Source organism: Castanea sativa, chromosome 6, assembly GCF_040712315.1.
Source record: "Castanea sativa cultivar Marrone di Chiusa Pesio chromosome 6, ASM4071231v1".
NCBI lineage: Eukaryota > Viridiplantae > Streptophyta > Magnoliopsida > Fagales > Fagaceae > Castanea > Castanea sativa.
The window spans coordinates 37,536,039-37,556,071 of NC_134018.1; the positions used below are offsets into that span (position 1 = coordinate 37,536,039).

General features: G+C 40.9%; 1 protein-coding gene across 1 annotated transcript; it reads right to left on the bottom strand.

The window, feature by feature from the left end:
• Positions 1-3,238: 3,238 nt before the first annotated feature.
• On the bottom strand, positions 3,239-7,097 carry LOC142638296 (wax ester synthase/diacylglycerol acyltransferase 4-like; the record flags this gene model as incomplete). The annotated part of the gene is made up of 5 exons (XM_075812317.1): positions 3,239-3,612; positions 4,386-4,523; positions 5,180-5,533; positions 6,256-6,815; positions 6,956-7,097. Coding segments are annotated over 5 exons (1,344 nt in total), but the record flags the coding sequence as incomplete, so codon positions are not given.
• Between the last annotated feature and the right edge of the window lie 12,936 nt (positions 7,098-20,033).

The window sequence follows — 20,033 nt, forward strand, 5'->3', positions numbered from 1 at the left end:
CACACTTTAAGCAACTTAAATCTAGACTTTAAGTTTTGATCATGGTTTGCCAACATTACACATTGAAGTTCTAATACATTTAGATCCTAAAGTCTTAGAACCTAACAGATGGTACTGCCCAATGTTTCTTTGGTACCATCCCTTGTGACTAAAAAAAAATAAAGGAACCATCATATGTGATGGTCTTGCCTAGTGTGATATTAGCACCATCTAATGTGACTGAAAAATAAGTGAACTACTAAATGTGACAATGATATCGTCATATGTGATATTGGTACCACCTAGTATAACATTGGCCACCATCCAATGTGAGTAAAAAAATAAGGGAACTACCGAATGTGACAAAAATACAATCATATATGATGTTAGTGCTGCATAATGTGATGATGAAATTGTCAAATGTGAGTAAAAAAATAAGGGAACTACTGAATGTGACAAAAGTATGTTTATATGTGGTGTTGGTACTGCCTAATGTGACAATAGAACTATCAAATGTGAGAAAAAAAAAACCACCAAATATGACAAAAGTACAGTCATATGTGATGTTGCTACCATCCAATATGAAAATGGAACCATTATATATAATGTTTTGGTAACTTGTTATAGCAGGTTTACTACTTGTGGGTACTTTACCCCCCCCCCCCCCAACAGGCCCAAAAAGAAGGGGTACCGTAAAATTACCCCTATTCATATTGAAACATCATAGGCTTAGCTAAAAGGATTCGACTGAGCAATCAATTTCTAATAGTTACTAAATGTAGCAATAAAAGTGCGCATAAGTCATAACTTTACTGTGAATACATGCTACTAGGGAAAAGGTTGGCTATTAGTTGAGTTTAAAGGGTAAGGATTGTATCCAATGCATCTGTGCACTAAACACATTAAGATGCAGGCATGTATTCATATCTTAACGTGTCTAATGCACTAGACACAAGTAATGTCCCTGAATGAGTGGAAACAACGTTTTTTCCTTAAAATATCAAACCCAAATACTTATACAATGTAACACATCATTGCTTTACTGTTGTTGGGTTGATCAGGGGGACAATTGTTGCCCCCCCCCCCCCCCCTTAACTGTAAATGAACTAAGCTATTTAAGAATAACTCAAGTCCAACTTGAAAAAAAACTTGTTTGTATTCATTTTAAATAAGCCAAGTTCAAATATGATAGTGCATTTGTGAAGAAGCTCATAAACATGAAGCTCAATTGAATTATATAGATTGCTAGAAATTAATTTAAATAGGTTCATATGACATCAAATTATTATTTGTAATGTATTGATAATGTAAATAGTCTATTTATAGGAAAAATTATAGATTTGTGAAGTGGTAAACAACTTAATAAGTGGTTTTACAATATGTGGGAAAAGAATAAATTGATCAAGTAGTTTATTTGACAAGAAAATAAACCAAGTTTAAACATGTAATTTTATTTAGTATTGAATTCGAGCTGAGCTCATGTTTGAAATAAAATTAAATAAACAAGCTTATAATTTTAGTAATAAGCTCGGCTCTACTCATTTACACCCCAATCAATTATTTTTCACCTTTTGTTATATTATTTCTTTTTTAGACAAAAGATGATGCATACTACTAAGTACCTATTATGGAGCTTTGTAATGTCAACTTTGGTTTTTTTCTTTCTTCCCCTTCCTATGTTAGGGGGTGAAAGTACTAAAAGAACTTTTTCAATATAAGATAAAATTTGGCTACAAACTTAGTAGCAGCTTAAAACTACAACTTTCACTATAAATATAAATATGATTATATGTTAGGATATATGTGATTTGATGTTAGAAACATATATCAACATTTTATGTATTAGCTAATCCTTTGACAAAACGCACTTTACTTGTATTAACTTTCACTAGGATGTATTTAATACTTCAAGAAATAAGAGTTCAAGTCCAAGTATTGAAGTCATGCAAGTCTGTCCAAGAATCAAGTAAGAAAGTGCTAGATTTTAAATCTCAACAACTAGCTCGATAGCTAGTATCTATCGAGATTTAAAAACTACTGAAGTCCGTGGCTCGATAGTTAGCTTAATAGATGGCTATTTATCAAGGTTTATAAAACTCACTTTTTTAGAGCTGTTTTTCATCCAATCTGTGAGTATGTATTTAGGCTTTCTTTTCTCACAACCCTAAATATATATAAAAATTATTTTAAGGGTCGTCTAGGGTTGCGTGAGTATTAAGCAAAATCTTGTTCATGCAAATTGTGACCGGAAACAATATTTGTCCTAGTTCATCTTCAAGAAGCTGTTGTGTTTTGTACACCGTAGGGTTTTGTGACCAAGCAACTTCATGATCTTCATCGTGTGATGAACTGAAGAACTTTGCAGCCAATATCCTTTTCAAGTTAGTGATCAAGTCACGTACTGAAATCTGCACATCAATTGGTTAGTCACGTATTGGGAGCCGTACATTGAAAATGAAAGATTGTCACTACAGAACAAGTTCAATTGGGTATTGGGGTAAAGGTTCAACTGTAAGTTGGTATAAAGTACTAGAATTCCTTTACTTGTAACCACTTGTTTTGATAATAGTAGATTCTCAAGAGTGGTGACCTTAAAATCACTCGGTGGGGTTTTTGCCTTGGAGGTTTTCCCCATTCGTAAACAAATTACCGTGTCATTTAATTTCCACTGCATATTTAGTTATTTAGTGATTTGTTTGTACTACCACGTACATTGTATGTTAATTAAACTTGGCTAATTAATCAATTAATCAATCACAAGGGGTCAATACATTTATGGTCTATCATTATATATTTTTAAAATCTAATCATTGAATTATATGTTCTTTATGTTCATAACACATGAATCAAATTTCATGTCAATCAGATGCAATTTACTATTCGATCTATAAATTTATTTTTTATGCATAATTTTATACTACAAAAAATTGAAATTTAAACATTTGATGAAGGCATAGCTATTGATCTTTGATCTTTTAAAAATTTTGCAAGCATGAAAGATATAAGAAAATGTAATCCAATAATGAATTTATAAAAATTCACATTCAATAAAAAGATATATTAAGTGCAATTATAACCTTAGGCTACGACCAAGTCTGTTACCAAACTCCTTCAATATATAAATAAAAGAAGTTTTTGGAGGAGATTCCTCGCTCTTGACTCTGCCTTTGTATATCTAGAGATTTATTAGTCACATGACATAAAAATTTATAACATCTATAATCTCAAATGACAAATTGAATCCTAAACATTTTTGTTAGAAACGTTGAGAAGTATTAGTTGAGTTACAAGACTCTTGGCCAAATCACAAATTATTAAACTACTAGTTTTAAAAGAGATTTGAAAAATACAATGCTGCCCCTAACCTCCCTCCCTTCGCCTTTAACCAGAAACTTTCACAAGACACTTACATGTAGAATCCAAAACCAAATGCAACTTTATTAGCTCCAATAATAATATAATTTCCAATCAAATTATGTATTTTCATGTCGGAATGTCATGTGCCGCTTGGAGCGTCATCTCAAAGGCATTGATCACACACGACTTGAACTTGTGGGGATCTAAGAACCCTTTCTCTGAGCCAACGGCAACCCTCAAATTTCCCATGTAGCTTACCACTGTAATTGTAAGACTCTGCAAAACCATTAAAATTAGCATACGCTATAGTGGCTAGAAAATATATGAAATTATCTAAAATAATTATGAACAATGGAAGCCATTATTTTGAAGCTACAGCATTGTATATCTTCAATTTCTTGACCATACTGATAACATTTTTTCCCCAATATTAGATGAACCTCTAATCCTTACCAATCCTATATTCATGGTAAGTCACAACTCGAGAACCTAATCAAGCTATACATAAGTATCAACAGAGCTATAACCTTTTTTTTTTCTTTATCTTTTTTAGCCTATCTGTTTATGTATCTTTTTTAAAGTCTTCGGTCTTCCTCTCTCTTTTTGTTTGTTTCTTCTTTTTTTTTTAAGAGACAACTGTACTTAGACGAATTTTCAGCAATTAGCATATAAGCAATTGCCAAAAGGATGCATCCAAACATACACCAGGGGCACAAAATTATTGGTAATGCTTGTGTAAAAGAAGAGCTAAAAAGCATGTAAAATCAGAAGTCTCCTAATAATTGATTCTTATGTAATGCATAGTCATACGCCCCAAATTCACGGGGCGTGTGTGTATATATATATATATTGTTTTGCTTGCTCTTTCTGGGGGAGGAGATTGGGTTGGGTAAAAAATAAGACAGTTTTAAGTACTTCGTTCAAAATTAGCAACAAAATATAAAAGCTTCAATGTGAGATCTCAAAAAGAAATAAACAAAGCACTGTCATAAGATGGTAGCTAACTTTGAACAACCGAATGTAGTTAATTTATGAGAATTTTTATATACCTGAGGTACTTTAAGGGTCATAAAGTATAAGCCTTTAACTGGATGTCTAACCAGAGCCATTTGTTCCACTGGCCCTATCATATTTGAGATCGACATGCTCGAGTAATTTGATGCTCTATGGATGTATTTAGATGCTGCCTGCCACCACCGCATGCCCATTGCCCATAGCAAAGAAAATTTCAGAAATGGTTCTTCAAAATATAGCTTGGTATATATTTTAAACATTCTCTGTTCTTATAAGACAAAAAATTAACTAATAATTACTCCTTGTTTAAGTACATTTCCCCCTCTAAGATAAAGGATATATATACTGAAAACCAGAAACGTTACAGTATCCATGGAAGGACCAAATCCTGTAGTACAATCAGCTAGGAGCTAAAGAAGCAAACTTAGACTTCCTTTAGTAATTTTATGTTGCTTTCGTAATACAACCAGCAAGGAGTTAAAGAGGCAAACTATAGCATCCCACATAAACAAAAGCCAAAAAACATGGAGCTAAAGAAGCAAACTTCTTAAGTACTTTTTATGTTGCTTTAAGAGAAAAATTGTTAGAATTTGAATGTAATGTTAGAATCACTGAATTTAATTATGTGGCTTGCTTAACTATTTAGAAACCATCCTTAAGGTTTAAAACTTTTGACTTCTTGGGGGGGAAAAGAATTACAATTTAAAAACCTTAGTCATGGTGGACAAGTATTAGACTTCCAAATTAAGCAACTTCATATTAAACTATATAGGGTCTTTTTTTTAATTTGAAAAATATAGAGATGTCAAAAGTAAAATTGTGTATGTACCTCAGGGCCTTTTAGTTTCTTCATAGTCGACAATAGGCAACCAGTGTAGTATACAGATGAAGAGTTTCTCTTCTTCCTGATTATTTTGTGCACTTTCAAAACAAACTCAAGGGGGTTTGAGGATTTAAGATTTGTAAACTTTGGTATTGATACATGTAAGAGACCGAATTGGTTCCCCCATGGTGTATCGGATTCAGGTTTGATCATCTCTTTGACTGACTTGTAGCCCTTAACTGTCCTTGTACTAAGCAACACTATTGCTGTGGAATCCGCTTTGCTTGATTTCTGGCTAACCTCTTGCATATATAACCGGGTGCCAAAGAAGATTATACCAGTAATTACATCATTTATGGTCTGCACTTGAGAATATATTATTCAATTGAGCAAAAATAAACTAATTCTAACCAAAGAACCAAATGACAACAAGCTTTTCAAGTTTTAGTCTAATCATCTGACAATATTGAATGGATGGAAAAATATGAAGAAAAGAATAAGAAAATTAAGTGTTTTCTAGGTGAACAAGAGCAATCAAAAATTTGATCTCACCATCGGAAATCTGATAGCTTAGAGCAATGGCATAAGTCTCTCTAAAATAGGGTAAGGGAAGAAAACCCATCCCCGCTCCCCACATTAGCTTTCCTATCCCTTCTATATATTTTGGGGTTTTGCTACAAATTGCTTCCTATCTTTAGGGAACAATGTTCATTCCCCAAATCATGATTTTAGTAGATTTTGTATTGCGGTAATTGTGACAAAGAAAAATTGGTGTTTTGAAAAAGTGAAAGAAATAATAATAAAATGAATTATGAAATAATATTTAAATAAAATACAGTATATATAGCTGTTTTGAAAATTGATTAATTAAAATAGGAAAAATATATTTCGATTCTAATATAAGGAGAAAAATTTAGGTTAACTGATGTCATTGCTCTTACTAGTTGGTAACCCAAGTTCCAATAATTAACAATGGGTTTGAAATTTTAGGAGCTAGTAGGTTTGTGCTAAATGACGAATTGGTGGGTAATCCAATAAAACTTGATCATATATATATATGTGTGTGTGTGTGTTGATCTTACCACTCCAAGTTTGTCCTTAATAAATTTGATATGATCCAGAGAGAATGTCATAGTTGATATTGTAATTGGTCGAAACTCCACTCCTTTTTCCCCAGACCTTATTGGAGTTCGATCATCTTCAATCAAATTGTTTTTTAACATGCTCCATCCAAAATCATGTATAGTGTTAAAGATCAAGGAAACGAGTTGGGACACCCTTCTGCTTGATCTGTCACTTTTTGACTCCGAGCGTTGGCTAAAGGGAAATGTTAGCGGAAGAGAAGGATTATCAGCTCTTTGCATACTAGAAAGAAGTGCACCCATGAGAGAGTAGCCATCACCAAGAGCATGGTGAAGCTTGAATATGATAGTACCAGCTGCATTGCTTGTTGGATATTTAACAATGTGAACTTCCCATAGTGGTTTGTTCTGTGGAAAATTGTTCATTGCTATCTTTGATATGTAATCATCAAAATATTCGTCATATGAATCAGGTGACAATCCAATAGGGAAAATGGGAACGTTAATGTGGTCTTCAAGCTTCACTTCTACTCTTTTCCACTGTTTCTCACCTTTTCTACCTGTCATATCTAGTGGGCTAAGCAAAGCAATACATTTAAATAAAAGGTATTCCTTTTTCATAAGAAAATACAATTGATATACAAGGACATATAAAGAAAATAAATAAATAGCAAAGCAATAAAAATTACGGGACATGCACCTATATAGCTGAAGACAGAGTAATTAAAATCCAAAACATCAACCACTGTGGGCGGAGTGGTACTTCCCCAAGCCTTAAAGGCTTGTAGGATTTGAGGACCCAAATTTGAGTGGTCTTGAGTGGGAAGAGGTGGGGTAGTATATTAGGTTCATTAGATTAAGATTTCTATATGAGCTCAAAAAAATTAAAATAAAATAAAATCCCAAACATCAATGAGCAAATAGTAAGAATTTGTACTGACAATTATTGAAGAGGAAGTGTAAGATGGCTGGTATCAACCAAGTTGCAGCGTGGAAGCTATTCCTAAAAGAGGAGTGAACAAGATTTATCTGTTGCTTTGCATAATTGCATTTAAGAAAAAATTTATCACTTGCATATGCGCAGTATGTGGAGTCTCAACCTAGAGAATAGGGCTTCTCTTGATATTGGGGCATGAGAAGTTTTGCCTTGTCTACTGTTTTTGTGTAGGACAAGGAGTCAGGATTGTCATGAGTGGCCCTTGCCGTCTCTTCATGCTCTGTATGATTGCTTTCTTCTTCCTTAATCCTTTATGTTACCCAAAAGCTTGGAATGACTTCTAATCTAAGATTGGAATGACTTAGATTACAAGTCATATCTAGTGGGCTAAGCAACAAGATGAACCCAAAAGGATTAAGCAACAAGATGAACCCAAAAGGATTAAAGGAGTTCTCAATAAATGGTAAAGTTACACGTTTACCCAAAAAATATTATTATGGATCTGGTTGAAATACTCTTCTTCAAAATAAAAATAACAAATCTCAACTTAAACAATTCCAAATTTAGGACTTTAGATTAGGCCGAATTGTAAAAAGACCCCTGAAAATTTTGGATTAATTACAAATAGACTCTCCGTGTTATCAGGTTTGTAATATTGACTCATAATATTGTTGACTACATTTACCACTCTGTCAAATTTCCTTCCATTATGAGTAACGGAAGAGGATCATGTGGGCTACACATGACCACTACATAATAAAAAAATTATTTTTATTAAATCTTAGTAAAAAAAATTGTTTTATATGTTTTGTCAGTTCCTCTGTCCTTAGAATTTCTAATGCTCTCTCTCTCTCTCTCTCAAAATAATTTAGCCATTAAAGGTTGGATCTCTTACTCCTTCTCTAACTGAGTGTAGTCATTCAATACATTCATTTGATTACAAGCAACAACATCCATAATGAAGACATTACCTAAATGTAGAACAAATACAAATCTAGCATATTCCAAAAAAAAAAAAATTACACATGAAATTGGGAGAAAAAGACTAAAAAATTGTAGTTTGAATGTTGAATATTTAGATTCTTTTTTTTTTTTTTTTTTTTTGTGGAGAGAGAGTGGAATTTAGAGGCTCAACATTTGGATTCACTGATGCACAAAAAAATTGGAATCCATGTATGTATAAATTGTTCCATGCAACTCCAAATTTGTAATTTATCTGGCTATTAGTATTAAATTTCCAATCACCTCTTCCAAATAAGGCAATGCCAAGAGAAAATATACCCTATTGTGGTATTAAAGAATCCACTCACGTATCAAGTCACCATAGTCAGAATTGGTTTTAGAAGCTCGCGAGAGTGTGGGTCAATTTGTCAAGGTAGCAAACAAATTCCACTCTAGCTGGAGTGCCTTGGTTCAATCTCCCATAACAAACCCTAGCCTCGCTTACTTGAAACTTATGATTTGCTTGCGACTGCAGAGGTTTACTCGGACTTTCGTAAGTTGTCACATGGCTACACGCGAACCATAAACTCAGACTTATTATAAATACTGACATACTGTAACAATAATATCACAATGGTCCACTTAATTAATTCAATTTAAATGTTGACCATGGTTATGTCCTTTATCACCAAAATTCCAACTTCAACTACAACTTCGTCCTCACAATTCACAAAACCAAACAATTCATTTTCTCCTCACAATTCAATTGTATATAATAAATATAATAATTTATAACATAAAGAGCCAAGATGCTTACTTGTCTTAATGATTACCGACACAATTTCTGGCGTAGGAGAGCTTGGCTTTGAGTCCCCATGCTTGAGCTTGAACCGTCTAATCCGGTTTGGTTATGAATCAAATTGTATTGAACCGAACTTCTACAACAACATTATTAGTCATCAATAGCATCTTCTCAAGCACTAATGAAAATAAGTTTATCCCCACCCAAAAAGGTCGGTAGATTATTATGTTCACTCAATCCGTACTCTGAAAATGTGCACAACAAATTAGATAATATTTTGACAACAAATTCTAAATGATAAATTATTGCAATTAGTTCTAATTTAAAATCACCACTGTGGGGGGTAAAAAGATCCTGATAGGAATGTGGGCCTTTTGGGCCGTGTTAAGGAAGGCCGACCTGCTCCTGGGTTTAGAATTTGTTAGTACTATGGGTCGGCCCATACGCCGAGGATCCGAGGATCCAGCCGAGGGTGAGCTTACCCTCGGATGAACACCGAAGAACTCGGGATTTCATAGTAAAGATTAGGGGATGACACGGTTAAGGCCAATGGTTAACAGGGGTGAACCCTAGAACGCCCCAGAAGCACCGGTGTTGAAGAAATGTCAAAGATAAAGGCTGCCACCTCCACATTAAAGACCCTGCACCTACCACCCTGGCCGCATTTATGGGGAAGTGACACCTGAACAGTGGAAGAGAAACTTCTGGTTACTATTCAAAGGCACTGAGAAAAGAAATATCTAGGCTAAGGGGGAGGTTAGGCAACACGTGTACAAAGTATTCAAAAGAGTAGTATTTAAAGAGCAATCTAAGACAGAAAAAGGGGACGGACTTTTTGTAACCTAAAAAGAAAAAGAAACAAAGACAAAGATATAATATAAGAACAACTCTCGGTTTACATCCGAGGAAGCTGATTTACGATATTCTTTGTTGTTTCCAATTACTTGCAATCTTTAGTTTGTCATTTAATCCTCACACGCTTCTAACCTGGGTTTCAAGCCCACACTCTACAAATTCATATTGTTTAAGGCATATTGGGCCTGAGCCCATAACTGTTCTTGGGACCAGGTGCAATTGTGCACTTACAATTGGCGCCGTCTGTGGGAAATCTAGTCTGGAAGAGGTAGGAATATTATGGCAGGCTTAGGCTCTCACCATGCAGAGTCACAAGGATCACAACCGGAAGATCATTTCGAACGTCTTGAACATCGTAGGGATCGTGAGGGAAGCGTCCATACAGAATACCCAGGGGCTAGCCATACTCGTGGTGAGGGTAGCACTACCCATGATGAGGGTTCTAGATCCATGCAGAAGGAAATCAATCGTTTGAAGAGGAAGTTGCGTCGTGCTAAACGTAAGGTTTCCCCGTCCTCGTCTAGTTCTTCTTCTGAGAAGGATAGGGGAGTTGGCTACAATTCAAGGTCGTGTTCCCCCACCAGCGCAACATCCTCCGGTGAGGAGGACGACCAGCCAACCCGCAGACGTAAGAAGCTTCGTTCTAGGGGCTTAGGCAACGATACCATGAGTAGGGCGTTGCACCAACTCTCCAAATCTCAGTTTTCACGGAGGATTGAGAGGGGGAGGCTTCCCAAGAGGTTCACCCAGCCCACCTTTACCATCTATAATGGCCGGACCGATCCGGTGGAGCACGTGAGTCACTTCAACCAGAGGATGGCAGTGCACTCTCACAATGAGACTCTGATGTGTAAGGTTTTCCCCTCCAGCTTGGGGCCTGTGGCTATGAGATGGTTTAACGGTCTCAAATCGGGGTCTGTAGGCTCATTTGGGGAGCTAGCTAGAGCATTTGCTTCGCGGTTCATCACGTGTAGCAGAGTCCCTCGGCCATTGGACTCGTTGCTATCCATGGCCATGAAGGAAGGGGAGACACTGAAAGCATACTCCGACCGATACTGGGAGATGTTTAATGAAATAGATGGCGACTTTGATGAGGTGGCGCTTAATACCTTTAAGGTGGGTCTCCCTACTGATCACGACCTAAGAAAGTCCTTGACGAAAAAGCCCGTCCGCAGTGTACGCCGCCTTATGGATCGTATTGATGAGTACAAAAGGGTAGAGGAAGACCAGCAGTAGGGGAAAGGAAAGGAGAAGGTTATCCCGCAGGAGAGAAGGGATTTCAGGTCGGACAGATATCACAACAACAAGCCGAGGAGGGATTACTTCGGGCAATCTGGCTCGGCAGCACCTCAGGCTGTAAATACTGTGTTCCGAGAACCAGTGTATCAATTACTAGAGAAAGTTCGTAAAGAGTCTTTCTTCAGATGGCCAGGCAAGATGGCAGGGGACCCTGCGAAAAGAAACCAAAATCTCTTTTGTCAGTACCATCAGGATGTAGGTCACACTACCGAGAACTGTCGGACCCTGTGGAACCATCTAGAGCAGCTCGTCAGTGAGGGAAAGTTGAAGCAGCACTTGTGTCAGCCCACTGGGTAGGTCAGTCAAGTTGGTTCAAACAACCAGAGGAACAATTCATCTCGGCCCGCGTTGGGAACAATTAATGTTATCTTCGCTGCACCTGGTAGGACCGGCTCAGGTCCCACTAGGGTAATGGCGGTTTCCCATCCTCAGGTCGAGGATGTGGGTAGCAGGCCGAAGAGGTTGAAGGGCACCTTGCCCGTCCTAGGTTTCTCCGAGGAGGATAAGGTAGGAACTATTCAGCCCCATGACGATGCTCTTGTGGTCACCCTCAGGATAGGGAACTATGATGTGAGAAGGGTGATGATAGACCAGGGCAGCGGTGCAGATATCATGTACCCTGATCTATTCAAGGGGTTGAGGTTGAAATTGGAAAATCTTACTCCTTATGATTCGCCGCTCATAAGTTTTGAGGGGAAGGCCGTTGTGCCGAAGGGACAGATACGTTTACCCGTTCAATCCGGCTCAGAAACGGTTGAGGTGGACTTTATTGTGGTTGATGCGTACTCTCCGTATACAGCCATCCTCGCCAGGCCATGGCTGCACGCTCTTGGAGCTGTCTCCTCTACCTTGCATGTTAAGGTTAAATTTCCCTCAGGGGAATGTGTTGAAGAGGTCCTCGGCAGCCAATCGGTGGCCAGGCAGTGCATATCGGCTGCTGTCCTGCATCAGGCAGAGGCCGAATCTTCGGCCCTGGTCACTAAGGAATTATAGCAATTAACTGCTCCTGGTTCATCTGGGATGGTGACAGGGGAGGATACATATTGCGAGGGGTTGGAGAAATTTCCAGTAGCCGATGACCCAGAGAGGTTCTTCCAAGTCGGTGTACTCTTGCCACATCAAGAGAAGAGGGAATTGTTAGAATTTTTGAAGGACAATGTTGATGTTTTTGTGTGGGATCCTTATGAAGCTCCAGGCGTTGATCCGAGCTTTATTTGTCATCACTTAAATGTCAATCCAGCTGTCGTTCCGAGAAGGCAGCCACCTCGGCGGTCCTCCGTGGAACATTCCGAGGCTGTGAAGCAAGAGGTTCTTAAGCTTAAAAGGGCTGGTGCTATCAAGGAGGTTTTCTACCCCGAGTTGTTGGCTCATACGGTTGTTGTGAAAAAGAAGAATGGAACGTGGAGGGTGTGTGTGGACTTCACCGATCTGAATAAGGCATGTCCTAAAGATTCGTTCCCAATGCCACGTATTGATCAACTGGTGGATGCCACTGTTGGACATCCGCGGATGAGTTTTTTGGACGCCTTCTAGGGTTACCACCAGATTCCCTTAGCATTGGAGGATCAGGAGAAAACTGCCTTCATTACACCGACGGGGAATTATCATTACAAAGTCATGCCATTCGGCTTAAAGAATGCTAGAGCTACCTATCAAAGAATGATGACCAGAATGTTCAAACAACAAATGGGGAAAACCGTTGAGGTATATGTTGACGATATGGTGGTGAAGAGCAAAGCAATACCCTCACACGTGAGAGATCTGGCCGACACTTTTCAGATACTGAGAAAGTACAGATTACGCCTCAATGCCTCAAAGTGCTCTTTCGGCGTGGGGTCTGGAAAGTTCTTGGGATATATGATTACCCATAGAGGCATAGAGGTAAATCCGGTGCAGGTGAAGGCTATTCAGGGCTTGCAGTCTCCTCGGAACCCGAAAGAAATTCAGAGGTTAACGGGAATGATTGCTGCCTTGAATAGATTCATATCTCGGTCAGCTGACCGGTGTCGCCCTTTCTTCCAACTGTTGAACAAGTGGAAAGGGTTTCAATGGACCGAGGATTGTGAGTTAGCTTTTCAACGGCTCAAGCAATATCTTTCTCGGCCACCCATTCTATCTCGTCCGGAGGCACATGAGATTTTGTTTGCTTATCTGGCCGTGGCCGTCCACGCGGTCAGCCTGGTCCTGATAAGAGATGATGACGGGGTGCAAAGACCGGTATATTATGTTAGCAAGTCTTTAGGTGATGCCGAAGTGCGTTATCAACCTTTAGAAAAAGCGCTCTTGGCCGTGGTTCACGCCATGCGAAAGCTTCCCCACTATTTTCAGTCTCACACGGTGGTTGTTCTGACTCAGTTGCCCCTCAAGGCAGTGCTGCGTAGCGCCGACTACACAGGAAGGGTAGCGAAGTGGGGGACTATCCTGGGGGCTTTTGATGTTAAATACAAGCCTCGCACCTCGGTGAAGGGCCAGGTCCTCGCTGACCTGGTAGCGGAATTTGCCGAGCCATTGCTGGAAGAAACTCTGAAAGAGGCCCACATTGGTGAAAAATCAGTGGGGGCAATCGTAGCTGCGGTGTCTCCAATATGGGAAGTGTATGTGGATGGGGCTGCTAATCAGAAAGGATCTGGTATTGGACTCGTTCTAACGTCCCCTGAAGGAATTGTCTTTGAAAAATCTTTAAGATTGGCCTTCTCGGCTACTAACAACGAGGTCGAATATGAAGCAGTCTTGGTAGGCATGCAACTGGTGGTCGGCCAGGTCACGGGGACCATGGAGGCTAGAGACCCCAGAATGCAAGAATATTTGGCCCAGATCAAACGTCAGCAAACTGAGTTTGGTTCCTTCGCCTTAACCCATATCTCTCGGAGCGGAAACACCCATGCAGACTCCTTAGCCACGCTGGCAACTACCTCGGCTCAAGGTTTACCTAGGGTTATCCTCGTTCAGGATTTACTAAAGCCCTCTGTTGTCATTGCCGATGCACCTCGCGTCCATCTAATAAGGCCTGGACCTAGCTGGATGGACTCGATCATATCCTTTCTTAAGAATGACATCCTTCCCGAGGACAGGGCTAAAGCAGAAAAAATACGTCGAAAGGCGCCGCGTTTCTGGTTGTCCGAGGACCAGAAGCTATACAAACGATCCTTTTCAAGACCGTATTTGTTGTGTGTGCACCCTGAATCGATAGACTCATTACTAGAGGAACTGCATGAGGGAATTTGTGGGAGCCACACTGGGGGAAGGTCCTTAGCCCATAGAGCCCTGACTCAGGGTTATTGGTGGCCCAATATGCAGAGGGAGGCTCAGGACTATGCCAGAAAATGTGATCAATGTCAGAGGTTTGCCCCTAATATTCACCAACCTGGAGGGGTTCTCAACCCTCTCTCCAGTCCTTGGCCTTTCCCACAATGGGGCTTGGACATTGTAGGGCCATTTCCGAGGGCTGCTGGAAACAAAAGATGGCTTCTCGTGGGAACAGACTATTTCACTAAGTGGGTTGAGGCCGAGCCCTTGGCAAATATTAGAGATGTTGACTCCAAGAAGTTTGTCTGGAAAAACATCGTCACTAGATTCGGAATACCACACACACTCATCTCTGATAATGGTGTCCAGTTCGATAGTAAGGCTTTTAGGAAGTATTGTGGTGACATGGGTATCATAAATAGATATTCCACCCCAGTCTATCCTCAAGGAAATGGACAAGCCAAGGCCGTTAACAAGGTCATAGTCAACGGGCTCAAGAAGAGGTTGGACGATGCGAAAGGCAGATGGGTAGAAGAGCTCCCTCATGTCCTGTGGACGTATCGGACCACACCGCGCAGGTCCACTGGAGAAATGACATTCTCTATGACTTATGGTGCCGAGGCAGTGATACCACTGGAATCTGGTTTTCCTACTTTAAAAACGAGTTCTTTCAGCCCAGAGAATAATAAAAGGCTCCTAGAAAAGGATCTTGACTTACTTGAGGAACGGCGTGAGGTAGCTATGGTCCGAATGGCTTATTATCAACAGAAGCTAAAACGAGGGTATGATGCCCACGTGAAACTAAGACCACTCGCGCCAGGTGATCTTGTACTAAGGAAAGTTGTAGGCACTTCTAAGAACCCAGCTTGGGGTAAGTTGGGACCCAACTGGGAAGGCCCCTATCGCATTGTTTCAAGAGTGGCATAGGGTCGTATAGGTTAGTTGACCTAGACGAAAGAATTGTACCACGTCCATGGAATGTAAATAATCTTAGAAGGTATTATTATTAATAAAATGAGCTTTTGTCAATTAATGGTTCAAAGTTATGAGTAGCTCTGATGCTCGCAGTTATCGTTTTTAAGAATCAAACAGAAACTTGGTTAAGTGCAGTCCTCGGACCACCAACCTTGTGGAAATTGATGTCTTATCATTTGTTAAACAGAACCTTAGTTATGTCGGGTCTTCGGACCTCCTGCTCTGGGAAAATTAACATTTGAAGTTACTGTTCTAAAGAATCAAACAGAAACTTGGTTAAGTGTAGTCCTCGGACCACCAACCTTGTGAAAATTGATGTCTTATCATTTGTTAAACAGAACCTTAGTTATGTCGGGTCTTCGGACCTCCTACTCTGGGAAAATTAACATTTGAAGTTACTGTTCTAAAGAATCAAACAGAAACTTGGTTAAGAGTAGTCCTCGGACCGCCAACCTTGTGGAAATTGATGTCTTATCATTTGTTAAACAGAACCTTAGTTATGTCGGGTCTTCGGACCTCCTGCTTTGGGAAAATTAACATTTGAAGTTACTGTTCTAAAGAATCAAACAGAAACTTGGTTAAGAGTAGTCCTCGGACCGCCAACCTTGTGGAAATTGATGTCTTATCATTTGTTAAACAGAACCTTAGTTATGTCGGGTCTTCGGACCTCCTGCTTTGGGAAAATTAACATTTGAAGTTACTGTTCTAAAGAATCAAACAGAAACTTGGTTAAGTGCAGTCCTCGGACCACCAACCTTGTGGAAGTTGATGTCTTATCATTTGTTAAACAGAACCTTAGTTATGTCGGGTCCTCGGACCTCCTGCTTTGGGAAAATTAACATTTGAAGTTACAACTTTGATCAAAGTTATCTCCTTATTATGTCTGGGTGTTAATGCGTTACTGTTTATTAAACTCGCATCTTAAGTTTTATATCTTTAAGTGTTAAGCAATCTTGTGTAAGGAATGGTCCTCGGATCTTACATCCTACTAGAAACAGTGTTATGCATTATAAGGGTTTAATTGCTATATAAGGTCCTCTCTTCTTTTTAATCGAGGCATTGTTCGAATATATTGACCATGTCACTTTTTATTAAATCTTTAGTAATATGCGCGTGATTATGTGAAAGTTATGATTGTGCAATCCTTGGAGTTAGATTTATTTACTTAAAGAAACTTCTGCAATAAGTACAAAAAGAATAAAGTAAAAACAGATACAACCCAAGTGAAAAGCAAGTGAAATTGTTCTTCATTAATCAGTCAAATACGCATTACATATATAATTCAAAAATGGAAAAAGAGAAGTCCTAAAGATAGATCCTAAGCTTTGGTAGGGGGGTCTTGCTGAGAGGTACTGGTGCCCTCGGTCTTTCTCAACTCCAGCTCAAAAGGAGTCAAGACTTGCTTTCCTTTATCTGCTGTCTTCGATGGAAGGACGTTGGGTTCCACTGTCTGGCTCAAGTCCTTCTCTGCATCCCCTCCTCCTTCCTTCTCCTTGTTGGAACCTGAAGGTTCTGTAGGATCAGGAATTTGCTGTGAGACCACCAGAGGTAGAGCAGGAAGAGTTGTCTCAGGGGTAGGAGTGGCAGCAGGAGCCTCTTCAATCTCCTGTATTTCCAGGGGAAGCCAAACGTTCTCGGACTTCCTCAGATCCGAAGATAGAGGAACTCCTGCTACGTTTAAAGCTTCCCCCATACTTTTTGACAGTATTCACGGCATAAAGCCGCGAACTCCTCTGTCAGTTGCTCCTCTGTGGTTGCTACCCCTTCTTCGAAACTCGCCTGCTTGGCAGCTTGAAGAGAGAGTTGGAAGGAGCTGGCTTCTTACTTCATCAACGCCAGTTCCTTTTTCAGATCCGAGCACTCCCTTTGAGCTTGGGAGAGCTCTTCATCTCTTTCTCGAAGGAGCTTGCGCTGTCCTTCTATCTGGGTCTTCATGGTCTTCAAGTTTGACTCGACCCCATTTTTCTCTCTCCTCAGCTCAGCCACCTCTGAGGTAAGCTTTTCGTTCTCAGCAAGGGCTGTGCCCAAGGACTTCTCAGTCTCCATCCTGACTTCGAGCTCAGTTTTGGCTATTTTCCGAGTGTCTTCTATAAACTTCTCGGCTACAAAGACCTCTTGAATGGCCTGCAACAAAGTGTGATAGAATTAGGAATAGTAAACAAACTTATAAATATTGTTAAAGGTGGAATCTTCCCAAAAAAAAAAAAAGGGAAAAAACTTACCAGCGCTAAGTCTCTTTTTAGTGAGAGGAATAGTTGTGGCTGGCCCATTTTTTCCAAGGTCTCCATGTCCTTGGGCAGCAGAAGAGGGCGTTCCAACACTTCGGCCAAGTGGTGGGCATGGCCTTGTTGAACCGCCCTTATACTGGACTGGCAGGAGATGGGTGCGCCGTCCAGTCTTAGATCGGGGGACCAGGTGGTCGGTGCTCGGCGCACTTCAGCCTCGTCCCTGATTTCCCCGATTTCAACCGAGCGGGCCCTACCCTTGCCTTTGTCCTGCTTTTTCTGCTGAGCCGGTGGGAGTTGTTGCCGTGGTTTCTTGGGGTCCTTGTTGGTCGTCCCCTCGGTATCCCCCTTTCTCTTCTTCTGGGGATCCTCGGCTGGAAACTTTGGTTCAGCTGGAGGAGGGGGAGGTGGTAAAGATGGGGGAACTTGGGACGTCCCCGTCTTTTTCTCTACAACCTTAGCGGCTCTATTGGTGAGGAGACCTTGCATTCTTCCCATATCTTCTTCGGATCCGTCCTCGGGTAGGGCAACCACAAACCCTACAATTCCAGAGGCCTCGGTGGCTTCTTCCTCCTCGTCGGAAAGTACAACAAACTGATTCCCGCGAGGTCCCTCGGTGTCTTCAAGATAGAATTGGTCTATCTCGTCGTCAAGTGTATGCGAAGAAGACACCTGCTCTTCTGGAACAACAGTTGCTTGTGAGTGCACAGCGAAAGGGACTGCTGCTATTGGCCGGTTGTACAAAACGGTGTTAGGAGCGTCCGGGAGGTCGCGGTCGTCCAGAAAGTGGGGCCGAGCTACGTTTATCCTCCTTCTTCTTCGGTCACCCGCAACTATGGCGTTTTCTATCTCCTGGAAGTCCGAGCAAATGGGAGTGTACCCCAGAACGAGATGAGCAGCCCGGAGTTGTAAGTCTTCGCTAACGAACACCTCGGAGCAAAGTACTCGGTTTAGATCTGCGACGTTACAGTGACTCAGACGAGGACGCACGTGTTGTTTATCTGCAAAAAAGACATTAAAACAAACAAACCTGGTCAGATTCACACAGATATTTAACAAGTTTAAGTAAGTATGAATATGCATTTCTGTGTGTGTTAGAAGAAGTTGTGGTGTGGGGAGATTAATCCTACGGCATCGCACCTGGATCCCCCCACTCAACTGGGCAGTGGAAGCCGTCGTGCCAGTTCCCAGAGACGATCAGGTGGTCGTCCTTCATGCCTTTGTTGGATTTGGGCAGACAGGAGATTAACCTAACGACACTAGAACGGGACTTAATGTAGTAACCTACGTTGGAAAGTTTGTGGGACTCATATAGAAACACGACATCGTGCCATGTGAGGTTTAAACCCATCTGCTCGTTCAAAGCATCTACGCTACCCAAAACTCTAAAAACGTTTGGGAGGCACTGATCGGGACACAACCGGTGGTTGCGAAGGTACTCCCTGGTTACAGGTTTCATTGGAAGGGTCATCCCACCCTCTATAAAGGCTATCATTGGGATGATAACCTCTCCCTCTTTCCTGGAACCGGCCACGGCTTCTGCCGGGCAATATTCTAATCCTACGTCGCTGGGAATACGGTACTTGGCCCTAAAGCCTTCCATCCCAGCGGCGGTATCAACTTGACACTTGAATCTTCCCATTATAGAGGAACGAAAGGCTAAACTCTAAAGGGGAGAATATTCACGAAGACAGCCGAGGACTGTATCCGAGGAGAAAAGGTTAAGAATTGAGAGAGCAAGAACTTACAAAGTTGAAGGTACAGGTTTCCACGGTTTTTTCTGCAGGTAAGGTATGATTGTTGATGTCTTGATGGGATTAGTCCCTGAGGAATTAAATGAAGGCGCAGGTTCCCGAAGCGTCACGACGTGCGAAAAGGCGGCTTCGAAATTATATTTGTCCCGCCTAAAATTTCGTGGAGTAACGAGGGCCGTTGGATGCCCATCTCACCGTTGAACGTGAGGGACAAAGTGTAACTGGCAGTAATAAATACGCGCGTTGTTGAAAATAAAACCGCCAAGTGGCATCTTCTGGGACGTGAAACGATTTCCACACGTGCCATCACTCACAAAGTGAGTGGAGTAGGTTCTCGTCGGATCAAAACCCTATTTTTCTCCTCGGACGTTGAAAATAGAGTTTTGAGGGGCTATTGTGGGGGGTAAAAAGATTCTGATAGGAATGTGGGCCTTTTGGGCCGTGTTAAGGAAGGCCGACCTGCTCCTGGGTTTAGAATTTGTTAGTACTATGGGTCGGCCCATACGCCGAGGATCCGAGGATCCAGCCGAGGGTGAGCTTACCCTCGGATGAACACCGAAGAACTCGGGATTTCATAGTAAAGATTAGGGGATGACACGGTTAAGGCCAATGGTTAAGAGGGGTGAACCCTAGAACGCCCCAGAAGCACCGGTGTTGAAGAAATGTCAAAGATAAAGGCTGCCACCTCCACATTAAAGACCCTGCACCTACCACCCTGGCCGCATTTATGGGGAAGTGACACC